This window comes from Carettochelys insculpta, chromosome 6, assembly GCF_033958435.1.
Source record: "Carettochelys insculpta isolate YL-2023 chromosome 6, ASM3395843v1, whole genome shotgun sequence".
Taxonomy (NCBI): domain Eukaryota; kingdom Metazoa; phylum Chordata; order Testudines; family Carettochelyidae; genus Carettochelys; species Carettochelys insculpta.
In genome coordinates this window covers 31,629,321-31,649,291 of record NC_134142.1, presented here as the reverse complement: position 1 = coordinate 31,649,291, position 19,971 = coordinate 31,629,321, and the positions used below count along the sequence as shown (strand labels likewise).

Sequence of the window (19,971 nt, the reverse complement as noted above, 5' to 3'; positions counted from 1 at the left end):
GAAGTGCAAGACAGGGAACCACCAGCACTTAGTTAATCTACCAACCAACTGATTCAAGTTTCCCAACTATATCATGAGAGGGAGAGAGATCAGGAAACAACCTAGTGAAATTATTTATGATTTTGAACTTTTCCCTCAGACTTTTCCCCTGCTCATTAGAATGGCCCTTAAGATGTTCACTCGAAGTGTGATAGGTACAGATAATAACAAAAGAAAATGAGTTCTGGGTGTATCTTAAGTTATTAAAAACTCACTTGGATGACCCGGTGGGGAGGATTCGTGAGATCAAATAACGAATGGCTTAACCCCAGTGATCCAGGAAGAGTGCTACTTCTTAAATCACACACTGAAACAGAATGAGACAAACATATTTACTTTGAGCAGCAGGAGTAACATTAACATTTTTACTGGCAGGAAAAAAGGGGAGAAAATAGTTCTTACTAAAGCCAGATTCAAAAGCCAAGCTAAACTGATGTTTGTCTATTCTGAAGCTTGCTTTTATCACCCTGTGTTCTCTCAAACAACTATGGGTTTAAAAACATTCCAAAAAATGTAGGTGCATGGGGGTGCTCTGCAGGGTAGAGTGCATGTGTACACACACGCACATACTCCAGAGCCCTGTCCAAATCACTGCATTTTAAAAAAGTACTTTAACTATGTTTGTCGCACTGTATCTGCGAAGAGCATGAAAAATAACTTCTGTTGTAATAGCTAGTGACAGTTTGGAACTGGAATGGGGAAAATATGTCTGTAGCTTTTGCTGAAGCAGGTTAAAATAACCCTTAAAAGATAAGTTCACTACTATGAGATTTAGAATGAAATACACCTGGAATGGAAGGAATCAAAGGATTGCAAAGTTGTTTCAATTTTGAAAAGGTCAAGACCCCTTTCTTTAAAGAACAAAACAAAACAAAAAACAAAAAAAAAACCCAGCATTTTCACCAAAAAGAAATAATGAAAATGGAGTTTTCATCAGTGATTTATAAGTTTTGGTTTGGGGTTTTTGAAAAGCTCATTGCTGGATGAGAAAGCAATTTGAAAAACCAGGACCAGCTCTATTTATAACTTAAGAATAAATCAGTAAGAAAAAGGAACAAACAAATTAGAATTTCCAAAAGTTTTTGCAGGCTTTGATTTTACTATGATGTTCAAGAAGCCCTAAGGTGCTCAACAAATTCATTCAGGCTGTGCATTACAAGGGGGCACAGTTCACACAGTAAGCAGTAAGGAAGTACAAGAGTTAAGGTTTCAGTAGCGAAGCTGACTCTGCTGCATTGCACACATCCTGCATATTTTATAAGACCAAACTGAAATATACTGAACTACACATGTAGCCAGGAAAAGGGAAATGATAGGTGCCTTAGAAAAACCTACGTGCCAAATACCAAACTGACTTCCCCTTCTACCTCCTTATTTCTTTAAGCACATCTCTAGTCTCCTGAATGGCAGGAAATGGAATTGCTTTGGGAATGCCTTAGCAAAGACATGGGTCTTCTCTTTAGATTTGCTTAGGTTTGGGGTGCAGACAAACCTCCTTATGTAAAGATTTCCACAAAAAGAGCTCCACCACAAGGAATAATTTATCCTGTGCACCCAGGGGGTCAGGTCTTTGTGCTTGCTGCAGTGTCCCTGTAGGTCATGATTGTGTTGAGTCTCAAGATGGGAAACTGGTCACAACTGTCCAGCTCCTAGTGAGTTTTGTTGATTAGAACTAGAACATCAGTCTGGAGGCCATTGGGGCATAGAGGACCAGTGGGGTAACTGATCCTCAACTTTTCTTGGTCAGTGGGCAGACTGTCGCCTAGTGCAGTTTTCATGTTTTATCTATACTTAGCTTCAGGCAGATCAAGTTAGAATAATGAGACAGTGATCAAATGTGTTACATCACAATTGCAAGGCCCTCATTTGAGAGGAAGGGCAAAGCCTCCTGGCTAGCTGGAGACAGTTGAAGATAGTACTCATCGCTATTGACAAAGGCGGGAACTGGCCAGATACCCCAACAAGATGATTAAAACACACACACACACACACACACACACACACAACCAAACCCTCACCTTAACACTGGGGAGCTACAGTCACTGTTTACAGAGGCTTTTCAACTCCAACACCAGTGTTCAAGAGATCTCTAACTCCACCATGTTGACTCATCTTTATTTTTAAACCTGCAAGAAGGCAACTTGTCACGTTTCACGTGTTTCCTTACTGCCTGATCTGTATTTCCAGTATTTCAAGAGATTTTCATTGTTCACAGTTCAAAAGGAAGGCATAATGAGAATTTAGATTTTTTTTCAGCTGCCTCCTTATTACCTCCAAAAGAAAATGATTTTGCTTGGTTAGAGCTGTTCTGGCAGCATAATGCTCTTCCTGAGAGGGGGTGGAGGGAAGGAAGAATTGTGACTTGGGTTGGAGGGGAAATCAGGAACAGTATTCACTGAAGATCTGCGGATCTGGGATCACTTTCAAATTCTCTTTGTGAAAGAGACAGGACTTCTGGTCTGTTTATTCCAACTTACAGGGAAATCCTGGATTTAGGGTGATCAGAAGTCCAATTCTGGATGGAAACACCTGGGCCAACAAGAATCCTGGAGGTTCCAGTCAGCACTGCTGACCAGACTGTCAATTGCCTGGTTGCAGTACTGCCATGCTGCACAGAAGAACTGGCAGGCTCCCTGCTAGTTACTATGCAGCTCCTCGATGAGGAAGCAGTCAGCACCTCCAACTACTAGGAGCAGATGGATGGGTGCGGAAGGGAAATCGCCTGCTGCCCCATTCCTTCCCTCAGCTGTGGTTCCCATTGTCTGGGCCACAGCAGGGAAGGAATTAGTGCAACTTACAAGCACACAGCAGACAACTGTGGAGGTGTTGAACAGCTCACATTGCAAGGTCCTCTTTTCCTTATGTTCCTCGTGTGGCTGGGCTTCAGCTGCAGTGTGTGCTGTGGTGAACCGCTGCGTGTATCACCCCATCACTGGCAGGGTTTAAGGTATGTGTGTACCTGTCTCCGAGTGCTGGGAGTGGGGCCACACCCCCATTGGTGCATCCCTTCCCAATGCCCACATTCCATTCCGTCCCCCACACCTACCTATCCCAGCCCTGTACACCTTACAGCGTTCTTCCACTCATGCCCTCCACCAAGCCACCCCCATATCCCTCACCCCATTCACCTCAATACACTGCCACACTCCTGTTGTCCCTATACACCCGTGCACCCCACATCCTCATGCATCTATGACCTCTTTCTTCTCCCTGCACCCTCACCCACTCCACATCCCCCCTCCTCTCACGCCCACCCTGCTTTCATCCTGGGCCTCTTTCCTTCCCCGTCCTCTCTCCCCACACCTATTCCCTCCAGCCCTTCTGCCTCCTTCCTAGTGAATGATTTAGGATGCCCTTGAAAGTGTATAAAAAAACATCCCTATACAGGCAAATATGTACCTGGATACATTGCGTATAAGAGACTGCATGTCTTTGTGTAAGGAGGTGTGTACACTGCCACACATGTGCATACCTGTCTGAATAAAATTTGCAGCCTAACTGACTTTTGTGTGCAAGCCTGCAAAAGAACAAAAATGTGTGTGTGTGTGTGTGTGTGTGTGTGTGTTTATTTCACGAACTTTAAAAAAAAAAGAGAATGCTAAAAGGAATGTATTATTTCTTTAACAAAGTGGATCTTGACTACTAGTTGTTAAAGAGCCATTTTATCAAACATTTCTCCTGACCTTTTCTCTATCTGAATTATAAAATCTTTGTTGTGGACTCTTTTTATGTCTATGTCCAGCACCTACCACCCTGGAGACTTGATCTTAGTAGGGGTCTCTAGGAACTAAACAATCACAATATTAAATGATGTGGAAGAATGCGTGTTAGTGAATGTTAGAGGTGTACACAGATGTACACACACAGGTTCGGGAAAGTTTCTACAGATTTGTGTAGGTATCTGGACAGGTGTGCATTTTGTAGTTGTGCTCTATGGATTTGGATTTCAGGGGTGGGCCTTTAGGGGAACGATTGCAGCTGGGATAATGTGGGGTCCTAATTCCACACATACACTTACAATAACTTCATTGTACAAAAACCATGGAGCTGGTTACGAAAGACAGGAAAAGGGGAGGGAAAGAATCATGAAAATCTATGTGAAATTTCGTTAAAAAATTACCCTATTTCGCTGCCAGCTCTCGTGTGCTATAATAAATGGAAGCAGAACTTAGGGGGGAAAAAATATCTGTAAAAAACAACAAATATGCCTCTTTGGGCCTTGCACTGAAAATGAACACAGGAGAACCAGGAAAACAGGTAACAGAGGGAGGTAGGATGGAGTGGTGGGGCAAAGGGTGTTCAGTTTTCTGGAATTAGATAGTTGGCAACCCTAAATGCATTACAGAGAGACATGGAAGCCATGAAAACAGATTTTGATGTCATGGATACAAAATGAGTTGGGGCAAGCCCGTAACTTGGATTTAATCAAATGTGAAATATTTACTGAAATAAAATCCATATGCAAAAACAGAGGAACTCTCAGACTTTTGGGAAAGTTATTCAGTTGTTTATTCCTTTACTTGAAGAAAAGGATTACAAATCAGCTGGATGTTTTGAAGACTGCATACTTGCAGTATGTTTCTAATACAGCTGCTTGACATTTTTCAAATGAATAGATTGAAAAAAAACCAGTAGCATTTTACAAAAACAAGAAAGGTTCAAAACATAGGTAATCACAATTATTTTACTTTTTGTGAAATTTCATATTAATTTTAAATCTCTCTCTCCATTTATCATTTATAAAAAGTGTCAGGCTTACATTTTTCAAAACTGTTCATGTTGCACCCTATAAAGTGAAAATTTTCAAAAATAATTTTTCCTTGCTACATTTTTAAAATCAGCTCTAGTTTTAAGTTCATATGCATGCAACCCAGTGGCACTTCTACATGCTGCAGTACAGGAAGCTTAGGAGATGACCAGCTCAATTTTGAAAGAGATGCCAGGGAAAAGTGTATATAAAATTCATAGATGCAGCATGAAAACTGCATCTACATTTAACTTCAAGAAGGTCAAGTTACAATAGCTTGAGTGGGAGGTGACAAAAGTGCAATGTCACAATAGCAAGGTCCTCCCATGAGAGGAAGGACAGGGCCTCCTGGCCAGCTGGAGAGGCCTGAAGAGAACACACATCGTTGGCATCTTTTATTGGTGAGAAAGACAAGGTTTCAGGACTATACTGAACTGACAAAGTGCTCCAGGTGGGCATGAAAATGTCTCTCTTTCACCAACAGGAGATGCTCCAATAAATTGCCTCAACTCTTGCATAACTGTCTAGGGAACAATAGTACTTCATCACAGATTTATTAAGAACAAGTGTCCAATAGCTTCTTCATGTGGAAAAGAGATCATATACGGATTTTTTTTCAAGCCATGAGGAGGCAAGATGTAAGTAGAGTAGTTGAGAACAAAGAAGGAGAAGCCACTACCACATAGACAAACAAGTACTGTGGTCAACAGACCATACTGTGAGAATTGTGGCATTCATACAGACCTTCCATGTTCCCAATGGCTATGTGTACATGAGAAATGACTGTCAGAAGGGATTTTCTGGCAAAACATTTGTTGACAGATTGTGTCTACACATAAAAGCATATTGAAAGAGCAATCCAGAAGCCCTGCATGTTAATAAATGGGCCCTGGAGCAGCTACACAACCTGAATGGGGAGAGGTATAACGCAGCCAGTGGATGTACTGGGTTTTGTTGACAAACAGTCAACAAAGGCATTGTGTGCGTGGATGCTCCGCAGTTTTTCCTCAACCAAAGCCCAGTTTTGCCAGAAAAGTCTCTTGTGTAGATGTAGCCAATGAGTGCTTTCTCCTGCATTTAAACCTTTCGGTCAGAAAGGAGAAAAATAGAAAAGGATGAGTTCTCACCTGAGCCATATAATCTGACATCCGATTTTTCTGGGCAGCGCCTAGTCAGATCTGGTGAAATATGCTGCTGTCTATAGAAGGGATTATATACCACATCACCATGGGGTCCTTGCCGGTATATATTGGAAAGTTCTGCTTTCCTGTCATCAAAAGAGGTTCTGGCAGATCCTGTGAAGCACAACACACCATGTGTAAGACTCTTAGCAGTATATGAACATCTTGCTATGGTTCACAAAGCAGGCAACATGCCTTTCAGGACAAGGACATTTTGCTACTGCTTAGGAAAAACTAACAGGTTCTGTCGGATTTCAGCACTCTGAGGGGCACAAAAAATGAAACTACATAGTGGAGTCATGCACACATACACAGTGTCTGGAGCTCCTTAATAACAACCTAAATCTGATTTATAGGCAGTTCACAAGACAGAGCAAGAAAAATATTCACAGGGAACTGGATCACTTGTGCAGAGCACCTGTGCTTCCACACTGGCTCTATCCCAGTGGCCACAGTAGCTCTAGAGCCTTCAAGAGGGTCTATGAAGAAGACAGGAGTCGTCTGTGGCTAGGTGTTCTTTTTACTTGATTTCCACAGGATACCTATCAGCACAGAGTGGTATAATGGACTTGGCCATGTCAGGATTAGAGCACAGAATGCCAGCCACTGAGCTGCAGGCTCAGTCCACTAGACCATAACTGCCCTACTTTCCTTTCCTTTCCATGAGTTCAGGCTCAAAATTAAAGGTTTTGGTAACGAGAACAGTAAAAACAGACTGACATTTCATTTAACTGAAGCCCCCTCCATTCCTGTGCAAGTGGTGTCAGAATGACTAAAAACAGAACAGCAAAAAGAATCTGTTTGACCATCCAGGAATTCAAGTGCTATTGAAGCACAGTTAAGTTAGTTCAGTTAAGAGCTTTCAGCCACTTAAACATATTATTGACATACGAAGTTAGAAAGAGATACTACTTTTCACTAGCTTAGTGCCTCATGTAAGACCACAAGACAAACTGTTGCAAGCCTTGCAAAGAAAATTTGCCAGAACACAGCTACTTTTCTTAAAGATGTAAGCAGCAATTACAAGAGCATGTCCTGTTTAAAGAAAATACACAATTGCACGCAGAAAATGGGGTTGCACTAAAAGCAAAATTTGGGCTGTTAACCAAAAGTCTGAAAATCATGCACTCTAATGGTTCTTTCTTGAATTTGGTGTAAACTTTATTAACTTTGGTTCTTTCATGAATTTAGTGTAAACTTTATTAACTTTCTGTGCTTCCATCATACTTGAATTCCTGCATGATCAAAGAGATGATTCTTTTCACTTGTGTTCTTAGTTGTTCTGACACCACCTGCTTGGGAATGGATGGGGGCTTCAGTTATATACAATGAAATGTCAATCTGTTTTACTGTTCTCTTTATCAAAACCTTCAATTTTGAGCCTAAACTCACTAGAAAGAAAGGAAAGAGAAGTAGGACAGTTATAGTCTAATGGACTGAGCCTGCAGCCAGGAAGGGTCTACTACTTTTTTTCAAAAGCACAATCCTTACAAAATAAGAAGTTTGGCTGTAGAACATACAAAATACACAGATTTCCTGCTTAGGCCCTGAGTGGCTACTCTAGCAAATATTGTCATCCTACTCCCCGTTTCCCAGTGTGCCATTATTTTGTGCCCCTCAAAAGGGAGGTTAGTCAGCCAGCACTGGTATACTCAGAGAATACGGTGGCGACTAGCTATGTATTGAGGGCATAGAAAATGGTATATTTTCAAAACAAACTGTTGTAACAGTGCAACTGTGAAAGATAAAACAGCCCCAAGCAGTATATTTGGGAACCACTGTGTTAAATGTATGAATTATTTAAGTAGGATTGCATTCTATTCTGGTGGTGAGGAAACTTTTCCAGTTACACCCCCTTACCATTAAAACAGGATCTGTCCACATCCCCCTCCATTACTGCTTCCTCAGCAGCCAGGTGGTACAGGTAGGGGATGACCCATATCTGCCTTTCCCTGCTTGGGTTTTCAGAGAAGGAAAAACAATGTACAAGCAACAGATAGTGTAGGAGCAGAGCCAGCACTGGGCATGAAGGCTACCAGGAGCAGAAACTGGCCCAGCACACTTACCCACAGTCAGAGTGACCTGCTGAGACAAGTTGGGGTGGAGGGGTTACTCTCTCCCTGCCTCCTGGTGGGGGCTAGTCCAGGTCCTGCCATGAGCTGCCAGGCATAGCTATTCTCACCCCAGATATACCTACAATTCCAACCCCACGCCCACCCCCACCCACTGGCAGGGCATGCCCCTCAGTTTAGGCACCATAGTACCACTTCATGGGGGGAGGTTACCACAACTCTTCCAGGAACCAAACACTGGCTGGAGGGAGGGTGGTGCAGTCATTATGGTGAATCATCAAGACTGAACCATTCCATAGGAACAGCCATATTGGTTAGACCAAAGGTCCATCTAGCCCACTATACTGTCTGCTGACAGTGGACAATACCAGGTGCCCCTGAGGGAGTGAACTGAACAGGTAATCGTCTTTCTCCTGCCATCCATCTCCAGCCTCTGACAGAGACTAGGGAAACCATTCTTTACCCATCCTGGCTAATAGGCATTAATTGACCTAACCTCCATGAATTTATCTAGTTCTTTTTTAAGCCCTGTTACAGTCCAGAGAGGTACTTCCCTCCCACTCCCCCACTGGTTTACCTATACACGCTCAAATTGGGTTTTCAAGAAACCAGGAGATAAAAAGCACTTTTGATATAAAAAGATGAATTTAAAACCAGACATTCAGCAAATGGATGGGAACGTTCTTTGAAGGGGAGCGCAATTCTGCTGAAAGGTTGGAAAGCCAATAGCTTACCAGACTCCCCACATGGAAGAGGGGTGATTCCTAGCATGTTTAGTGGGTATACAGGATATTTTATTGTTTTCAAATGTTTTCTCTGTGCACTTTTGTCATGAAAATAAATGTACTGCTTTGGAGAGCCACAAGGTAACTTGGAAATGCTGGCACACACTGGTCAGTGTTCTGGGAGAGAAAGTAAAGATTCACGAATTCCTGAAACTGTGACAGCCATATCAAAGAATAGCACCAGTGCAATAGCTGAAGCCTAGCGTGCTAATATACTACAGGTCATAAAGCTAAGTTGTGCAGTTTCTGTACATAGGTAGGCTTCATCTGCTGATCTTGCACACAAGTGAATACAGGAACTTAAAGGGATGATTGCAGGAAACCACTGAGTCACCAGTGTTGTCATTGGGCCTCAGCACTTGATTCCGTACATAGGGAGCTCAGCTGGGGTGGCTCTCTTAGGCCTTTTCTGGTCTTCTAGATCCTACAGCACTGTGTTTTCACATTGCTTTTTTTGCTAGGAACTTGCTTTTCTCCAGGTTTTTTTCTCTAGTCTGAGTCAGACTTAGAGGCTTGTTGACTGATGTTCACTTTCAGCATTCATCTTGCAGACCGAGTGGATTTCATACTGTGAAAGTGTTCCCTAGAGCTGCTCTTGTGGATGGCAAAAGAACAGTCATAGAAGTGAAGGCAGGAGTCTGGGCTTCTGGAGAAATTCTTAATCTCAGAATCTGCCAGGAATATTTACAGGAGGCACATTCAACATATTTGGCTTCCCCAAAACATAACAAGGGCTGAACAGCAGTTTCTAGGACCTCTATGTTAAGTGTTACTTAATTTCTATAGGCACAGATACTAATAATAGGTGAAAAGACCTGAAAACAAGACCCTTCAATTTACTGTAATGCCAGTGTAAAAATAGTTTAAAAACATTAAAAAACAGAGAGATTGTCCAAAGCCAAAATTTCTGAATCTACCTTCAAAAACTTTGGTTGGGCAGTGATACTGGGAAGTAATGGAATGCAAACTAACATCTGGAGAGTGGTCTGATTTACATCACTTAAGCACATATCTAACGAAATGCTGTCTTTCTTCAGCTGTGTTTTGTTGGCATTATTTCACCATTGTGATTTTGAATTTACCTTGTATTCCCCCAACATGTGACAAACTGCCAAGGTTCTGAGGTTGTATGTAAGCCAATTTAAACTGAGGGACCACAAATGGGACCTCTCTATCACCCGATGGCAGTTTGGCAAGGAGATAATCCTCAGAACAGCCAACTTGACGCTTCACTGACACGGAAGACAATGGAGGTTTCTCCACAATGCTTGGCCTGCTTTTAGCTTCAGATTCCTTCTCCATGGAAGCTGTTAAAATAAATTAGTAAGTGCATTCAGTCTTGGACAAGAGTCTGAAGAAATCTTGTCTGTTTAACGGATTCTAAGTATGACAGGGTTTCCGTACTGTCATTGACTATAGAAACAGCACTCTGAAAAATTACTAGTTCTGGAAGTATTTGTACTGCTCAAAATATGTTGCCACCAACCCTTTATTGTAATAATCACCTTGCTTTCACTTAAGCCCTTTTAAGAAGTCACCATACAACATATTATGATTCTGTAGGAAAAAAGTGATTAATGCAGTCCTATTGAAAGCTGGGATTACAAGCTTCCAGAGAGTAAAACACTCAATTCTAGACTTTATGCTTTCAAAAAATATAGGTTCCCTACATGATAGTTCATGTAACTGTGGGTTTTTGTTAGTATTCCAGAACCAAAAATATAGCAAGAAGCAGATTTTGGACAATTGTAATTTTCAGTTTCTGGTTGATTAATAAAGCTAGACAGCATACACTGCTTTTTAAAACAAGCTTATAATAAGAATATTGGCCATTAAATGATTTAAAAAAAAGTGGATGAGTCACCCTTTTATTCCCAGGAAGTGTTATCATTAAAACTATTAACCTGCATGTTTATTATTATGGTATGGAACTCACAGTCATTCTTTTCCTTCTCCACATAGAAACACCCTTTGCAGCAGTTCTTTATGCATTCTTTTGCCATAGCTTCTAATGTTTCAACACAAACAAGGCTTCAGTGCAGAAGTCAACCTTGAAAACACACACAATAATAGCAGAAATTAAAATATAACACCATTATTTTAAAATTACTGCCACATCATGCCCTGAAGCCATCACTGACTTCAATGGGAGAAGGATGAACACTATTAGGTTTATTTTATTTTAATTAGGTTTCCTTATAGATCAAGCATGTAGAGAGAGAAAAACGTCATTAAAAGATTTGGTGTTTTAAGGCTGGGGTGCTGATAGCAAACAAAATTCTTCCTTTTAAGGCAGCAAATGCTCTCCTCACATTTATATGAGCCAGTAGGCTCCATAGTTCTTAAGGCTTAGTCAAGTGAGTTAGATGTGTTTCTTTTTTTCCAACTTTTGTTCACCCAGCCCTATTGTCTAATATTGTCACAAACACAGTACTTTAATTCCATGTTTTACACTTTGACTCAGTATCATGCATGAATATCACAATTACTTCCTCCATGGAACTACTGCATTCTTACTTGTTATTTATAAACCAGTTTCATACACAACTGTATCCTACACTCATATAGAAAAACAGACGGCCGACAGATGATTGGAATGTTGGTATTGAAGGGTACAGCCTGCTTAGGAAGGACAGACAGGGAAGAAAGGGGGGAGGTGTTGCCTTATATATTAAAAATGTATACACTTGGACTGAGGTGGAGATGGACATAGGAGATGGATGTATTGAGAGTCTCTGGGTTACACTAAGAGGGGTAAAAAACAAGGGTGATGTCCTGCTAGGAGTCTGCTACAGGCCACCTACCTAGGTGCAAGAGGTGGATACAGCTTTTTTAAAAACAACTAACAAAGTCAAGCAGGGCCCAGGATTTGGTGGTGATGGGGGACTTCAACTATCCAGATATATGTTGGGAAACTAATACAGCAGGGCACAGACTATCCAGCAAGTTCTTGGATTGTATTGGAGACAATTTTTTATTCCAAAAGGCTGAAAAAGCTACCAGGGGGAAGCTGTTTTAGATTTGATTTTAACAAATAGGGAGGAATTGATAGAGAACTTGAAAGCGGAAGGCAGCTTGGGTGAAAGTGATCATGAAATCAGAGTTCACAATTCTAAGGAAGGGTAGAAGGGAAAACAGCAAAATAGAGATAATGGATTTCAGGAGGACAGATGTTGGTAAACTCAGAGAGCTGGTAGGTAAGGTCCCATGGGAAGCAAAACTGAGAGGAAAAAACAGCTGAGGAGAGCTGGCAGTTTTTCAAAGGGACATTATTAAGGGCCCAAAAGCAAGCTATCCCGCTGTGTAGGAAAGCTAGAAAATATGGCAAAAGACCACCTTGGCTTAACCAGGAGATCTTGCTTGATCTCAGAATAAAAAAGGAATCGTATAAAAAATGGACACAAGGATAAATTACCAAGGATGAATATAGGCAAACACCACAAGAATGCAGGAGCAAGATTAGAAGGGCTAAGGCACAAAATGAGCTCAAACTAGCTACCGACATAAAGGGAAACAAGAAGGCTTTTTATAAATATATTAGAAACAAGAGGAGGACCAGGGACAGGGTAGGGCCATTGCTCAGTGAGGAGGGAGAAACAGTAACAGGGAACTTGGAAATGGCAGAGATGCTTAATGACTTCTTTGTTTCGGTCTTCACTGAGAAGTCTGATGAAGGAATGCCCAACATAGTGAATGCTAGTGGGGAAAGGGGTAGGATTAGAAGTTGAAATAAAAAAAGAAGACGTTAAAAATCACTTAGGAAAATTAGATGTCTGCAAGTCACCAGGGCCTGATGAAATGCAACCCAGAATACTCAAGGAGCTGCTAGAGGAGATATCGGAGCCTTTATCTATCATCTTTGGAAAATCATGGGAGACAGGAGAGATTTCAGAAGACTGGAAAAGGGCAAATATAATGCCCATCTATAAAAAGGGAATAAGAATAAATCAGGAAACTAGAGGCCAGTCAGATTAGCTTCAGTGCCAGGAAAGATAACGGAGCAGGCAATTAAAGAAATCATCTGCAAGCATTTGGCTGTCCCCTATCACCTTACCACCTTTAGCATGGATTTGTAAAGAAAAAAAAATCACATCAAACTAATCCGATAGCTTTCTTTGATAGGATAATGAGCCTTGTGGATAGGGGAGAAGCCGTAGATGTGGTGTACCTAGACTTTAGTAAAGCATTTGATATGGTCTCGCATGATATTCTTATAAAAAAACTAGGCAAATACAATTTAGATAAGGCTGCTATAAGGTGGGTGCATAACTGGCTGGATAACCGTACTCAGAGAGTAGTTCTTAATGGTTCTCAATCCTGCTGGAAAAGTATACCAAGTGGGGTTCCGCAGGGGTCTGTGTTAGGACCGGTTCTGTTCAATATCTTCATCAACAATTTTGATATTGGCATAGAAAGTACGCTTATTAAGTTTGAAGATGATACCAAGCTGGGAGGGGTTGCAACTGCTTTGGAGGATAGGGTCATAATTCAAAATGATCTGGATAAATTGGAGAAATGGTCTGAGGTAAACGGGATGAAGTTTAATAAGGACAAATGCCAAGTGCTCCACTTAGGAAGGAACAATCAGTTTCACACATACAGAATGGGGAGAGACTGTCTAGGAACAACTACAGCAGAAAGGGATCTAGGGGTTATAGTGGACCACAAGCTAAATAAGTCAACAATGTGATGCTGTTGCAAAAAAAGCAAATATGATTCTGGGATGCATTAACAGGTGCATTGTGAACAAGACATGAGAAGTCATTCTTCCACTCTACTCTGTGCTGGATAGGCCTCAGCTGGAGTATTGTGTCCAGTTCTGGGCACTGCAGTTCAAGAAAGATGTGGAGAAATTAGCGAGGGTCCAGAAAAGAGTGACAAGAATGATTAAAGGTCTAGAGAACGTGACCTATGAAGAAAGGCTGAAAGAACTGGGCTTGTTAAGTTTGGAAAAGAGAAGATTGAGGGGAGATATGATAGCGGTTTTCAAGTATCTAAAAAGGGTGTCATAAGGAGGAGGGAGGAAACTTGTTCTTCTTGGCCTCTGAGGATAGAATAAGAGGCAATGGGCTTAAACTGCAGCAAGGGAGGTTTAGGCTGGACATTAGGAAAAAGTTCCTAACTGTCACGGTTATCAAACAGTTGAATAAATTGCCAAGGGAGGTTGTGGAATCTCCATCACTGGAGATATTTAAGAACAGGTTAGATACATGTCTGTCAGGGATGGTTTAGACAGTACTTGGTCCTGCCATTGGGGCAGGGGGCTGGACTCGACGGCCTCTCGAGGTCCCTTCCAGTCCTAGTATTCTATGATTCTATGACAGCTTCTAGCAAACTTAGTTGAGAGGAATAAATGGAAGCCTATAACAGCCAGTTAACATTACAAGTGCTTTATGAGAGCAATAACTGGCCTTTTCTTTAAGTGTCTCCTTTATTCATATGCTTATGATCTTTTTCAGAGCAAACAGCTGCACAGCCTCCTGTCCAACAAACTAATGGCCTTATTAATGTGTTTAATTAAATGTGAGGTTCTTTACACAACAATCCCCTCCCCTTGGAGCTAAAAGACAAGACTGAACAGAAAGCAGAGGAACAGAAGGGCTGGGAAAGCCAACAAAAAGGAAAGATGGGAGTAACTCAAAAAATAGATTTGTGGTTGCTTGGTTGTCTCAGTCACAGGAAATTATGCAGATTGTTTTCGTACTCCAGTATAGAGCCCTCTCCCACGTGTGCTTTGAACAGTGTGTATTTTTCAAAATGGGAAGCAAGACAGTGAAGGAGCCCCATACATTTTGATCAGGTGCCCCTATCGCTAATTGTTAATTCTATTAATAAATATTGTTTCTATTAGATGCTCCAGTTATTCCAACAAATGCTTTTCAGTCCCATTGCGAACTGTACACATTTCAATCTAAGTAAGAAAAACCACACAGGTCTTTCGCTACATGTGACTTTTCATTCAACTGTACCAATAAGGGGGAAAATAAGTGATCAATAGGTACATAATTATACCCAAGGAAAGTACTGCATATATTCCACATACACAACCCCTTCTCCCCGCTTTGGCATGGAAAAGTTATAATGCACTGTAGGTTGTGTTTTAATTTGGTAGCCATGACCTTGCATAACCCACATGAGTTTTTCACTTAGAAGCAATGTTTTTTGTGCTAGTACTGAATATTGGCACCTCTGCAGCGCCAGTCATAGGCTTGGCTGGTGGAAAGGGGCAGGGAGCTGGCTGAGTACTGACACCTTTTTAAAAAAAAAGGTGGGGGGGCCACTGCTTAGTAGGCTCTGAATAACCAGAGTTCAAGACATCAGTGCAAGTGACAATTAAATGGAGATTCCCTTTCCTCTAAATAAAGGAATGTCATTAATTACAACTGTTGCATAATAGATCCAGAATGGCTAACTACAAACTGATCTTGCTTCACCAGCTCTCTCAACTGGCAGGTATGATGGAGAGCCAAGTAAAGGGAAATACTTGTCCCACATAGCCCTGTTGCTTTTAGTTTCACTTCTGTGCCTTGATAGGGTTTCAAACACCTGACTGTTCCACTAGTGTGGTAAGAACCTGTGGAAATTTTGATTTACTTTCATTTCTCTGAAGGGCTGTTATCTTCTGGGATGAAGCTGGGGACCACAACTTCCTCTAACTTGTTTTTTTTAAATCTATTACCCATCACACCGAAGATCTTACTGTGGGCCAAAGAGTTAAACACCAGCAATAGCTCAGTAATTATATATTTAAATGTGGCGACCATTACTGGGTAAGAACCAGTCTGAATATGGACAGTGTTTTGCTGAAAGACAGATTGCTACCTAGGAAACTGAAAAATATTCTACTCCTTATGAAAAATTGTTATGGGACCTTTAACTGTCAAGTCAGAGAGGACTTTGGTTTAATATCCTATTCTAAAAAGGATGCTTCTCACTGAGTATTGAAAGTGGCCTCAGAAGCATTTATGAGCCCACTTTGCCATGTAGGATTTGAATCTTCCATCTTCAAAAGAGAGAACTCTACCAATCCATTATACCAATGCTTTTTCTGAACACTGATTAAAACAACTTAGATGGCTTATCTGGCTGAAGGGACGTGAGATGCAGCATAACATATCAGATGGATTGCCCCTATTCCTCAGGTGCATGCAGCCACTTGGCTGAGCATTGTAAAATTAGAGTTTGCTTTACTGATTTTCCTTCCCAGTTTTTATCAGTACACAGCTGGAATGAATACTTATTTTTTCCACATTATTTAAACTGGGCTTGTAAGAGCTGCTGAGTTTGCTCTAACCTCTGTAACTATGTTATCTAAAACTTGACAACCATTTGCTTAGGCATTACACTCTATCTCAGAACGACCAGTGTGAATTTAATCGCCAATACTGGCATAAAGATTTCTGGTGCCAAGGAATTTTCCCAGGCTTCCCATGGCTGGAAAACTAATTTTTCAAAAATGTATCAGAAACAGACCAATACAAGACTGAGAAGGTCTAGTAATTCATACTCCTAACATTACTGAACAGGACCCACTGTGGTACAGAAATAGTTATGTCCCAGTCACAAAAATACTTGTTTTTCATCCCTTGCTGGGGATGAGAAGGACACAAGCATTGTTACAGTGGATTTTACTCTATTATTAGTAACTCATTTTTGTAGCCTACATAGATTTTTTTTTTGTTTTAAATAATAAAAGCTGGTCATATTCTGTTAAAATTAAAACCAACTGTGATCTTATCATTTGATTCATGAAAACAGGAGGTCAAGGCCCCCCGTGTGACCAGCCACACATTTCTACACCATAAGTGCGTAAGAGTAATTAATCTACTGTACGGAAACAAACATGCCAAGATAATGCTGTTTACACATTAATGTTTTAGTGGCACAGAAATATCAGTGGCAAGCTGCGGAATAGACAGTCATGTTTTTGCAGTGTCTACAGATAAGCACTGGTTTAAATTAGGCTTTTTTAAAAAAAAAAGAAAGTTCCCAGAGCAAAGGGGTAACCGAACGCTATGTCTGTGCTAGCATTGTGTGTTTGGAACAACATAATGGCATCAAAGCAGGTGGCATATTTTGGGTGCAGTTTTTAAGCCTCTGCTTATGCCACAAGCATAGTACATAAGCATATTGAAGGCTTTCCGATGGCCTTTTCTAAACGTGCCTTGCTTATGCTGAAAAACAAAATACCCCGAGTAAAGTGAAAGGTTTCACACTCAAATCCAGATGTTACAGCCCCTTTTTTCCACTTTAGAAAGTAAGACTCAGTTAAAAATTATTCACCTGCCAGTCTACAACGCACTTACTTTCTCATTCCGACATTTTCAAAGAGCCATGTAGAGTTAGCCGCACAACTGTCACTGACTCTATGCATCTAGTGGTTATGAAGTTCCATGGGAGAGAGATTTCTTTAACAGCTTGCAGCATTGCCAAGTCTCACATTTTAGCAGGACTCTAGCAATATTGGCATGTTTTCAACTTCTCTCATGAAAACCTGCTCAAACACTGCCAACTCATGAATCTTCTCATTCCAAATTGCATACGTGTTCAGGCCAAAGGGGCTAAAGACAGCAAGATGTCTGCCACTTCACTATAGTCCACACCTGGAAGTGAGGCTGCCAGGGACAGAGTTGGCTGAGACCTCCCACTCTCTTCAAGGAGATAGAAACCATGCCTACAGGCAAAATGGCTGCCATTCCAAGGTTCACAGAGCTAGACAGGACATCAGGGCTGTGAGGATCAGCAGAGGCTCTCAAAGGAATATGCAGACAATGGAGGGGACTGATCATGGAATTCCAGGTGAATGGGCTGCAAGGAGATGTAGGGAACAGAGAATAGTGATGCAGATCTGATATGAAACTCTCCCAGCCTGGCGGTAGGAAATGTTGCCAACTCTTGTGAACTGATTGCAAGTTATAATATTTTCACACCATGGTAGGATGATGATGTGAGCAGCTCCTTTTATTCCACCATTTTCAGGACTGTGGCATGCAGGAAGAGCTGTGTGTGTGAATATCTTGGGGCTGAGGACACAAACCTATCCTGCCTATTTGTCCTGCCTTCATGTATGGCCCGAGAGCAGAGAGAGGGGCCAGTGCAAGTAGAAGAGTGGAGGGGTCTACTGGTTGATCCCGGATGGAGAAGTCCCAGACAATAACAGGAAATGGATGGCTCTTCCCCTCTCAAATAGGTGAGGATGGGAGATGCAATCTGAGCAGCTGCAGAGAGTGAGGTATATATTTGTGTAGGTACTGAAGTCCAACTTCGCAATCTGATATTCTCACACCATAGCAAAGGAAGAGAGAAGTCAAAAAAAAAAAAAGGGAGCTAAAAATACACATGGACTTGTTTAAAAGTATCTTGTGGGGGTTTTGTTTTTGAGAAGGGAGGAAAGTCTCAATGTTAAAAGGTTCTGACTCAGGATTTTTTTTTCCTTCAAACTGGCAGTACTGAAGTTCAGTCCTGTTGGACAGACGGATTATTTAAAAAGAAAAAAAAATCCTGGGGGAAGTAGGCTGGCAGTGTCCTTATTGGTTCTAATAATTATCAAGTACTGCATAATTTAGAGGTGTTGGCTATGAAGGAAGGATTCTGTAAACCAGAACCCTTTGCCAGGATCTATTTATAATTTTTCAGTACAGTGTCATTACTGTATTACCATACGAATGAGGTGCAATCTGTATTTAGCCCCAGTGAAAATAAACTAGCAGAAATACTTGTTAAACACACACAAGAGATTGATGTGTCCCACTGCACTGAAAAGAGACTTTGTCAGCCTCAGGAATCCTAACTTGCTTGACCTTCCTGTCACTAAGGTTAGGGCCCCCATTTTGTGCGGTTTATACATATAGAGATTCCCTGCTCTGATTTCACAACAGAAATAGACAAGAGAGACAAAAGATGGAGGAAAGCAAGTGTTATCTCCAATTTACAGAAGAAGAAAAAAAAATGATTTGACCAAAATCATACAGAAAGGTTGCAGCTGAGCAGAAACTGAATCCAACCCTCCCAAGCGCCTGTCCAATGCCTTATCCACAAATCTTAACCTGTCTTCACAGAACATCTTGATATGAATCTTCCCCGATCAGCCAACCTTTGGATCATCCAGTATAACTCAGAGATGATCTTCTAACAAACAGAAAATCCAATTATTTCTGTAACATTAAAGTGGATTGAAAGAATATTTTTAAAACCACACACAATCCAGAGACTAAAATTGCAGCAATTTTAAATTTAGACAAGAGAAGATAATTACCTTAATGTTTTCTAAGTTTCTCAGATAGAAATTTTAAATAAAGTTTAAAAAAAAAAAATCAGATAAACTGGATACCAAAAACTTTGTTACCAGATACTTTCTAATGGCAAGACATGAAATACAAGTGTCTGGACAGAGAAGCAGATATTTTCAACTCAGGTTTGGAAATAGTTGAATGTAGTATAAATATTCAAGGCTATAAATGGTCACAAAGAAATGTCAGATCTTTTATTGTCCCATGATGCGAACATATTGCTCTAAAAATTAGAATTGGATAGCTTGTTTATTTAGTAGTGACACTGCTTCTATGGAAGCATCCAGAGGTGCATCTATACTAGAGCACAATGTCAAAGTTGAAATTGACATTAGGTGTAGAGATGAATACAAAACAACACTGAGGCAAAGAGCATAACAGGGTTTTAAAAATTCCCATTTAAATGTGAGTGACAAAAAAAACCATGGTTACGCTTGCTCGGATAAAAGGTCATGCTGTAAACAGACTACTAAACTGCCTGGGACGAGGAAGCAGTGTCCCACTTGCTTAGGTTAGTGCATAATGTTGCTGGGGGTACTGTGCCTTCCCATAAACCATCTATTACAAGCAACTGTCAGAGGCAAGATGCAGGACTAGATGGACTATTAGTCTTCAGCAACGTGGCAGTTTGTGTTCATCAATGCTTCTCTTTTATTGAGGATACCCAATACTGGATATGGATGCCCTTGATTGTGTGATGTAGATCTGACCATCTAGACCAGATTCATTGCTGGGGCTCTACTGTCTTACGGAAGGAAAGAAGTAACACTCCCCCAAGTCAGCAAGAGTTACTAATATTGTGCAATGAGCAAACACGGGGCCTCTGGCTACCTCAGCCTTTAACCTACTGGAATTGTT

At 41.0% G+C, this 19,971-nt stretch overlaps 1 protein-coding gene across 2 annotated transcripts in view; it reads right to left on the bottom strand.

Annotated features, from left to right (window-relative positions):
• Positions 1–19,971, bottom strand: part of TC2N (tandem C2 domains, nuclear) — a 49,353-nt gene that overhangs the window by 19,134 nt on the left and 10,248 nt on the right. For both annotated transcript variants that reach the window (XM_074996610.1, XM_074996609.1), the window contains exons 2-5: positions 10,761–10,874; positions 9,907–10,131; positions 5,914–6,081; positions 255–346 (exon numbers count right to left, since the gene is read on the bottom strand). In XM_074996610.1, the coding sequence (XP_074852711.1) occupies positions 255–346; positions 5,914–6,081; positions 9,907–10,131; positions 10,761–10,827 (552 nt within the window). In that variant the 5' untranslated portion in view covers positions 10,828–10,874. The remainder of the gene's footprint in view (positions 1–254; positions 347–5,913; positions 6,082–9,906; positions 10,132–10,760; positions 10,875–19,971) is intronic.